The sequence below is a fragment of the Phoxinus phoxinus genome (genome assembly GCF_949152265.1).
Source record: "Phoxinus phoxinus genome assembly, chromosome: 14".
Taxonomy (NCBI): domain Eukaryota; kingdom Metazoa; phylum Chordata; class Actinopteri; order Cypriniformes; family Leuciscidae; genus Phoxinus; species Phoxinus phoxinus.
In genome coordinates, this window is record NC_136889.1 from 31,233,981 (window position 1) to 31,244,126 (window position 10,146).

General features: G+C 38.8%; 1 protein-coding gene across 10 annotated transcripts in view; it reads left to right on the plus strand.

Annotated features, from left to right (window-relative positions):
* eml4 (EMAP like 4) overlaps window positions 1–10,146 on the plus strand; it is a 115,279-nt gene that overhangs the window by 80,247 nt on the left and 24,886 nt on the right. For all 10 annotated transcript variants that reach the window (XM_079634681.1, XM_079634682.1, XM_079634677.1 and 7 more), the window contains 7 exons: window positions 107–230; window positions 957–1,106; window positions 2,008–2,077; window positions 2,360–2,470; window positions 5,476–5,571; window positions 5,850–5,984; window positions 6,901–7,036. In XM_079634681.1, coding sequence (XP_079490807.1) covers window positions 107–230; window positions 957–1,106; window positions 2,008–2,077; window positions 2,360–2,470; window positions 5,476–5,571; window positions 5,850–5,984; window positions 6,901–7,036 — 822 coding nt within the window. The remainder of the gene's footprint in view (window positions 1–106; window positions 231–956; window positions 1,107–2,007; window positions 2,078–2,359; window positions 2,471–5,475; window positions 5,572–5,849; window positions 5,985–6,900; window positions 7,037–10,146) is intronic.

A 10,146-nucleotide genomic window follows, 5' to 3' on the forward strand; every position in this document is an offset into this window, starting at 1 on the left:
TTGTTTGAGATGCGTTTCATATAATAGTTGTTCATTTGGTTAATAATCATTCATTCTTAAAGTATTTTGTCCTAGAATATCTTTTCTTCATCAAATCTCTTCACAGAGGGAGACTACATCAAAATGTTCATGCGAGGACGACCCATCACGATGTTCATCCCATCGGACGTGGAGAACTACGACGAGGTGCGCACCGAACTTCCCCCAGAGAGACTCAAACTGGAGTGGGTGTATCCTTTCTAGCATCATTGCACTGGCTTGATCTGCTTAAAGAGCAAATGCAGAAACACAATGTGCCAAGCTTATTTATTCAGCCTTCAATCTGTAGCGTTTTGACTTCTTTGCTCGCTGTTTTGCTATTATTCTCGTGCACTGACTCGTTCAGTAAGCTGAACGGCCAATCAGAGTTCCCTCTTTCACCGACGGCCCGACGCCGATTCAACATGTCAAATCGGCCGAAACAAAGCCGACGAGGACCAATTTCAGCCGACTGTGCGGAACATACTGAGAAAACTTAGTCGGCCGACGCACAAAAACTGCCCGACGGCCGACCGTCAGCTTGGTGTGTTCCAGGCTTTAAAGAGCAAATGCAGAAACACAATGTGCCAAGTGTATGTATAGAACACATTTCATTAACAATGGCCATTTAAAATGCTTTACATAGGCAAAATAATGACATCAAATTCCAGTTTGAAAGCAGAACATAATAAATAAGAAAATAATTTGTAAATTTCGTTTTAAAATGGATCGTATAATGCAAAAAAAGTATAATATTTGCTACGGTTGTCTAATAATTAAAAATGTACTTAAATATTTTAAGTTGATTCACTGTACTTAGAAAATCCCCCAAATGAATTAAACTCACAGATAGATGTGTAAAGCACTGATATGCCTTCAGGAGTGATTGTGTAGTTTGTTGTTGGTGTTTTGTTGTTGTCCTTGACTCGGACGGATAGATATGGATACAGGGGTCGCGACTGCCGTGCAAACGTGTACTTGCTGCCCACCGGGGAGATCGTGTACTTCATCGCCTCGGTGGTCGTGCTCTTCAACTACGAGGAGAGGACACAGCGCCACTACTTGGGACACACGGACTGTGTCAAATGGTGAGACCGGTGAAAACACGTTATCCGTTATCTGATGGTCTTTCAGGACATTGACACTGACAATGATTACATTTTCTTTGAGAGATGCTGCTGGAGCACAGAGGACTGTCACGTCTCTTGTGTCACGTGTCAATGGCACCCATTCAATGTCATTAACTGGAGGCACAATTCAGTTTAAAACATTTACACTATTTTAAGGTGTCAGTGTTACAGTGTAACTATACTGTTAAGTACTGAGTAATATTAATGAACTACATGTACTTACTATAGGATGAGGGTTTGGTTTAGGGTTAGTTGCATGTAATTATGCATAACTTAGTTATTACTACAGTAACTACATGTAACCTGTGTAACAAGGACACATTAAAATAAAGTGTTACCCTTATCATTTTAACCAGGTTGAAAATAATGTGTGGTTTGGGGGAGTCTGCTCCCCATAAATTATTACTTGAACCCCTGAAGTCAAAACTAAATATCGGAGGTCTTAAAGTACACACACGTATATATAGTACATCTTTGAAGTACATGGGTAACGTTTCAACAACCAGTGTAACCACACAAATAGTGATGGACAAATACAGTTGTTGTTTTTTAGATTGTCGACATTGTTCCATAAGCTTGACCTCCCTGTTATCTCTAGAGTCCACAGACAGCCTTATCAATAAATAATAAAACATTTTATGTTTAATTTATTGTATGAATATTTTGTAAAATATGTAAATATTGGAATTCACGGCCATCTTTAGATATCAGTGTCTGGACAGTTTGGTTGGCAGAGCTTGTATATTTACTCGGTGACAAACAGACGATCAAAAACCAAAATCAACAGTGTTGATGAGTGAATGTCTCTCTCTCTCTCTCTCTCTCTCTCTCTCTCTCTCTCTCTCTCTCTCTCTCATAGTCTTGCTGTTCACCCAGATAAGATCCGTATCGCCACAGGACAGATCGCAGGAGTGGATAAGGATGGCAGGGTGAGTTTAATCATCAACATAACTATTATGATGAAACAATAACTTTCCTGTATGTTTTCCTCAATGTACACTATTGTTCAGAAGTTTGGTTTCAGTTCAATTTATCCTAGATAAAGTAGCTCTAGTATTCGGAAAGGATGCATTAAATTGATCAAAAGTGACCAAGACTTTTACATGGTCTATTTCAAATAAATGTTGAGCTTTCTATTTATCAACAAAGCCTGGGAAAAGGCTTTGTTGATTTATCAATGTTTTCAACTTTCAATTTTTGGTGATCCTCAGCCGCTCCAGCCACACGTGAGAGTCTGGGACTCGGTCAGTCTGTCCACGCTGCAGATCATCGGCCTCGGCACCTTCGAGAGAGGAGTTGGATCCCTCGCTTTCTCTAAAGCTGTGAGTCTAACGTGTTTAATGACCATTGCCTAACAACTCCCTCAACAACACCCTCCATTCTGGTCTACCAAAGACTACAATTAATCCCAAACTCTGCTGGTTGTGTACTGACAAAGACCAGAAGGAAGGACTCATTATTCCCGCGGACACGCGGTCTGACTCCACTAAAGAAGCCTTGGCCTCATGAAGGACATCAAAACAAGAAGTTGGGGTGTCAAAGAAAGTCATATGAAGATTTACCTGTAATTATAAGGATACATTTTTCTAGCTCTGACTGATTTTAAATCGTAATTTTGTCCACCCCTGAAATGGATCATACCATTAACAATACCTAAGCAGTTGAATTAATACGCTATAAAACCTTGTTCATTCAGGGACGTGCTTTTATTGCATGGACGGAGAACATTATGGGCCCTATTTTAACGATCTGAAACGCAAGTGTCAAAGCGCGAAGTGCAAGTAACTTTGTGGGCGGATCCCGGGCGCTGTTGCTATTATACCGGTGGGATAAATTACTCTTGCGCCCGACGCAAATCTAAAATGGGTTGTTCTGAAGTAGCTTCATTATTCATAGGTGTGGTTTGGGCGTAACGTGAAATAAACCAATCAGAGCGTCCTCTCACATTCCCTTAAAGAGCAGGCGCGCTTGTTCCATGGCGGATCACTATTATAACGGCGGATTTGCCAGCGCACGCCAGGAGCAGTTCACAGCCGAGGAGGCTGACGTTCTCGCCAGGACCGTAAAACACAGAGAAGTGACATCGGGGATGATGGGAGAACCCACCCAAATTAGCTTCGGTTAAACAGGCGTATAATTTGGGTAAATGTTTAGCCTAATCTAGATTTTTATTTTTTATCTAGATAGATTTTTTTCACATCTTCACGGACACAACAATGATTTCCCTCGTGTGTTAATATTTTTCCTTGTAATAATGTATGATTTGCAAAAATGAAAACTGCTGCGTCTGTTTATATTAGAGAATCAAAGTGGATGCGCGTTAACACGCTACATTATGGCCAATCACGCGCCCTTAAAATACCATATCACTAACGCGCAACGCGCCACTGTCTTTAGACAGTTTTTTTCCTGGTCAGTGGCGCAATTGCTTTATAAAACTGGAAAATAGCACCAGGGAAGTTTTGCGCCGGAACACTCCTCCTCTTTTCACTGAACCGCCCCCGCGAGCGCAAGTTCATTCCCTAATTTACCGACGTGCGTCTGTGGAGGGAAAAGTCCGCTGTGCGCGGGTGCAAAATAGGAATGATACATTCATACGGTGTTCAAAGTCAATTGCGCTGGGTGCAAGATAGGGCCCAATGTGTTTAAAATGCAGAGTTCAGTTGAATGATAACGCGTGCCCTCTTTAATGCTGTTAAACTGAACGTACGAAGCTAACTGTTTGGTCTTACACAAGACTACCTCTCAAAAATGCTTTCAGTTTATGAACCTTGAAGGACTTTCAGATCCTCAGATTTAAAACAAAAAAAATTGTTTTAGTAGTTCTACAAAGTAGAACTAAAAGATTTAGAGATGCTGCTTTTAGTCATTCTGCTCCATGAGATGTGCAGGAAATACTGAAACTTTTCAATCTAAATTAAAAGCAAAACTTTTTTAGTCTGTCTTTCTTGTTTTCTCCTGTTACACTGAACCCTCAAATCTCATGGTTTTAGTATTTGCTAATTTAAAGGAACACTTTTTTTTGCAAATAGGCTCATTTTCCAGCTCCCCTAGAGTTAAACAGTTTTACCGTTTTCGAATCCATTCAGCCGATCTCCGGGTCTGGCGGTAGCACTTTTAGCATAGCTTAGCATAGATCATTGAATCTGATTAGACCGTTAGCATCTCTCTCAAAAAAATGACCAAAGAGTTTCGATATTTTTCCTATTTAAAACTTGACTCTTCTGTAGTTACATCGTGTACTAAGACCGACAGAAAATGAAAAGTTGCGATTTTGGTGTGCAAACCATGGGTGCAGCAGCGCAATGATATCACAAACTTAGTGCCGGTCACGTTGGAAGTTACTGAGCTGGGGACTATTTTCAGGCGCTGTGTAATATCATTGCGCTGCTGGTACGGCAGCAGTTTATTGATTATTACGCAGGAATGAGAGTATAGTTCCTAGTCATATTGGCCTAGAAAATCTCAACTTTTTACTCTGTTGGTCTTAGTACACGATGTAACTACAGAAGAGTCAAGTTTTAAATAGGAAAAATATCGAAACTCTGTGGTCATTTTTTTTGAGAGAGATGCTAACGGTCTAATCAGATTCAATGATCTATGCTAAGCTATGCTAAGTGCTACGGCCAGACCCGGAGATCGGCTGAATGGATTAAAAAAACGGTAAAACTGTTTAACTCTAGGGGAGTTGGAAAATGAGCCGATTTCCCAAAAAAAGTGGAGTGTCCCTTAAAACGAATAGCCTCTCTCCATCACGCTGCACAGACAGGGCTGGAAATGAACAAGCGCTTGGAGCAAAAATTCCTCCAAAATTAATTAAAATGTCCCAAAAATTCAAGATATGGGGCAGAAATGTCTCTGTGTAAATTCTTGTTTTTAATAAAGAATATAGTTAGTTAAGCAATATCCCACAAGCAAGAGTGCTGTTTTCCCCAATATCAGCACTTTTGAATAATGATTTGAAACGGGGTTCTGAAATGCCAAGGCCGACTCTGGCAGTCATCATGTCTATTAAAGGTGATCATGACTAGAATTCATGAATTATAATTTTTCCTGATCTTCTGGTTTTGATGGAAATCTATGATCCAGGAAGAAAAACTCAAGTCTTTTTAACCTGGTTATTTCAACACCAGACGCAGCACTTTTAGGTCATTTTAAGCTCTATTTGAATAAAATGCAAATATAAACAGCTCTTTCGGAGTTGACTGAAGAAACCGGAAGTGTGTTTGTTTGTTAACAGTCATTGATGCTCAGTGTGTGTGTGTGTGTGTGTGTGTGTGTGTGTGTGTGTGTGTGTGTGTGTGTGTGTGTGTGTGTGTGTGTGTAGGACTCAGGCACTCATCTCAGTGTGATTGATGACTCTAATGAGCACATGCTCACTGTGTGGGACTGGCAGAAGAAATCAAAAGTCGCTGAGATTAAGGTACGTGGACACACTCTTTTTTTCCATTCTTCTCACACATATCACCACTCCCTTCATTCCTTCCTTTGTTCCTTTCTTTTCTTTGCCCTTATCGTATATCCTTCTCCTTTCTTCTCAATCCGTTTTCATCTTGTTGCAGTTTCCTTCTCCTCCTTTCATGGTTTGCCATGTCTGTTCCACTTGTACCTTTTTTCCACACCCTGCTACATTCCTCTTTTATCTCCCTCTCATCTCTTTCTTCTTCATGTAATAGTTTTGCCAATGTGCTGTTTTATTAGACAACCAATGAAGTGGTCTTAGTGGTGGAGTTTCACCCGACTGACGCCAACACCATTGTGACTTGTGGGAAATCCCATATCTTCTTCTGGACCTGGAGCGGTTCCGCATTGGCGCGCAAACAAGGCATCTTTGGTGTAAGGACACGCATATCACTGATATATTTTATGCACATCATTAAAATCATGAGCTTTTTTAATGCACTTTTAATTTGTCCATTGAGTTTCCCAGAGACCGCATCATTAGATTTGTCTCGCAACTCGTGAGTTCAAGAGTGTTTTAACTGAGTCTCCGATTTTAAACTCAAAAATCAATTCAAAACATTAAGTTAATGATTATTTAGCATAATCAATTGTCTTTGTGTGGCTTTTTATTTTATTTTTTATAATAAGATGTTTTAGTAAAAATATTGCAGGTAGATTATTACTGTTTATTACCGCTTTGCTATATTGTTTCATATAAATACATTTCTGTTTGCGCTTATTTAGTGTGTGTTCTCACTTGTAATTCGGTTCTTTTGATCTGGAACAAAAAAAAAGAATACATTTAGTCCGGGTTAGCATTCACACTGTCGTTTTCAAGACCGAACCTAAAGATACTAAACAAAAACTAAACGGATTTTATGACTTCTATATTGCGATGGAACTCAACTTACCAAACATCCAAAACAATGCTGTGTTCTGGGCTAAATGCGCTCGTTGTGTGTGTGTATGATGGCATTTTGACCAGCTGAGAACTCATGAAGAGCTTATGCAATGTGTAAAGTAGTCAAACAGTGACAGGAACGTCTCCGTTATACACAAATGAAGATCTGCTGCGAGGAGACGGTAGATCCTATGACGGTTGGGGGGGAAATCTGCCTTTAACACGATTTCAGAGAAAATTCATAAATATTGAGTTAAATAGAGTCTAAAGGGTGGTGAAGAAGATAGATTTTATTTTAGCGATATTTCCAAGAAGCATTTATAGACTAGTTCTGCAGGTCAGCTTGACTAGTACAGTTCATAAAACCTGACCTTACATTCATTACTTTTGTTTGTGTCTCTATGACAGAAATATGATAAGCCCAAATTCGTGCAGTGTTTGGCTTTCCTTAATAATGGAGACATCCTGACCGGAGACTCAGGAGGAATCATGCTGATATGGACCCGCAGCACGGCTGAACCAGCGCCAGGGAAAGGGCCGAAAGGTACACACACACACACACACACACACACACACGTATATATACATGTCACATTATCATTTTTCCATCATCACCTGCATTTCCTCACAAAAAGTAGTGTGTCTGCAGTGATGGTGTTCTCCTTCAAACATAGTCTGATCTCCTGCGCTCTTCTGCTCGCTCTGAAACCATAGAGAAGTTCGTGCTGTCAAAATCTGATCACCATAGAAGAAAAGCAAGCAAAAGCAGGAAGAAAGGAGAACGAGGCCAGATGCGTATAGGGCATCAATGCATAACCACATTCCTTTCTAATGCCCGGTTTACAGCTGGTATTAAGATGCGTTTTGGTCGATCGGATCACAAGTGGACGACGCTAAATACATTTTGAGCTTGTTCACTTTCGACCACTTCCACAGGTAGTTGAAAACACATTTGACGAATTGCTTTCGTAGTGTAAACACTCATGTGATCAAATGTGTTTTAACTGCTGTAAAAGTCTCCAGCCATATTGATATGTAAATTGCACAAGCTTATGTCATCCACAGCCATTTCATATTTAAAACAGTAATATCCTACACTAAACCTAAACTAATCTATATATCATTTGAAAGCTTACAATCTCTAGTTTACATATTTGGTGACATATTTTCAAAATAAATTACAGAGGAGCCGTAATTTATCAATTTGCAACAATAATATTTTCATACTCCTAAGGCGTGTTCAGACCTTTATTTTGAAATAGTGATGAACATGAAAAATCATGAAAGAATGGTAGAAACCTCAGTTTGTTTTCATGCCAAGAGTTCAAAAGATATTATTTTAGAAAGAAAGGTCTGAAAATGTTTTAAATATAAAGAAAAAAATTATAGATTCAGCATTTGTGATGTGGCAGCGAGCTATAATGCACATACGTGATCTTTCTGTGTTTCTTAGAGTTTGAATTAATTTCAAAATCTGCCAAACTTCCAACACTACTTCTGAATAGGATGTCTACTTCATAAATTGTATGAAAAATGTAAAAATGATGGTTCAGATCACTCAAACAACATATGGAAATGGAGGCGCCCTTATATGGGCAGTAATGTCAACTAGTGGAGAAGTGTGGTACTGCGCCCAAACTTTTTTAGATATCACCCTAAATTTTTAAACACAACTTGTTCAGATTTTTGGCTTGGATTTATTTTATTTTATTTTTTTGCATTTTTAGAGTCCTCCTGGTTTTGAAATGAATAAATAAAATGTTTTACATTGTACATTTTCATAAACTCAAACTTCTATAACTTTTTTTCGGTTTAACTTTCTTAATTTATTTCACTTCTACAAACATCTGCCAAATGTCTTCTTTAAAACAAGACCAATCTTACATCAATATTCCAAAGCATTCTTGAATTACAACCATTTAAGTTCGGAATGTGCATTTTTATGTCTATTAAAAAAAAGGGGGTGCCGCTTAAGGGGTTAAAGATCTGAAAAGCCCATAGATTTACCCGCCCACAGACCCTCCCCTTGAAGAAATCAGGACAGAAGTGGTTGAAAGTGGACAAAAGAGACGGATTAAAACACTAGGTGTAAACGGGAATGTGTCTCCCTCGTCTACTCGTGATCCGATCGACCGAAACGCATCTTAATACCAGCTGTAAACAGGGCCATAGAAAGAGAGTTGTATTACAAGACGTATTAACAGTAACAGACAAGTTACTGCACAGGTCAAGAAAAAGGCTGATTACACACTACTAAAGGAAACCTTTGTTTATTTCTCATGTCATCACGGTTTATGATTGCCATTCTGTAAAAAATAGTTTTTCGCTTCAGTAGAGAAATACACTCGGTTAAACAGAGGAATGGATCACACTGTGGTAAATGCAACAAATAAAACCTTGCTGACCCTCACGTGTGACCCACTAAAGCCCATGTGTGCTTCCATATGTGTGTGTAATTCTGCCGGAATAGATTTAATAGTAGATAACGTATAAGAAAATAGTAATAAAACTGAAGAACAGAAGAAGTACACCATTCAAAATCTCTTCTGTTTAGCAAGGCTGCACTTATTTGATTAAAAATACGGTAAAATTGTAATCATGTAAAATATTATGTACTATTTAAAATAAGTTATAAAATAACTCCTATTGTAATATATAGTCGACAGTAATTTATTCCTGTGATTAAAGCTGAATTTTCAGCATCATTACTCCAGTCTTCAGTGTCACATGATCCTTCAGAAATCAGTATAATATGATGATTTGATGCTCAAGAAACATTTATGATTATTATCAATGTAACAAAAAATAGTGCTGCATTTTTTCAGGATAGGAAACTGGAAAGTTCAAAAGAACAGCATTTATTTAAAATAGGATTTACTGTATAAATGTATTTACTGTCCTTGTTGAATAAACATACATTTTTTTTAATACTTTTCCCAACAAAAAAACAAACAGATATGTTATGACCCAAACGTTTGAACAGTAGTGTAGCTTATCAAAAACAAAGATATTATACAAACGAAGAGATGAAGAAATACAGGTAAGAGACATTTGGATTATAATGTTTTGAAATATTTGAATGGCCAAATCACTGTACGGTCAGCGGACAGAATACAACCATGATGATCATTTTAAAAAAAATAAAAAAAATACTTGTTTTAGTGCCATGGCACTTTGAGATATCTTTTTAAGTTATCCTTTGTTTCGTCAGCACTATAATGTCCATCAGTTTATTACCCAGAAGCACTGTACTGACAGTGACCATCATTTCAGGGAGACCGTTACAGAAAGAGAAACTTCTAGAAACCTGTGGCAGAGATGTCCAGAAGTCCACAGCTGGTGGTGTGTGACTGAAGCCATGTGTTTGCGTGCACACGTGCTGTGCACGAGTTGACAGATAGTTTTCTCAGTGTTGATCCTGGAGTTGTAATGGTTTTCACTGGCATGCTGTGGAACTGGATTGGCTGCACCACAGATGAACCAGTGCCAGCTCCTGCTCATTCATCACTGCTTTATTTATCTCCTCAATGTGTGCATCACAGGCCTGTGGCGTAGCGCCCCCTGAAGGACAGAGGCCGTCACAGAGCCCAACAGCAAATCCTTTTCCTTGATATTTTGAGTTCATGAATCTGTGAAAACTGTAACAGTGTAAGT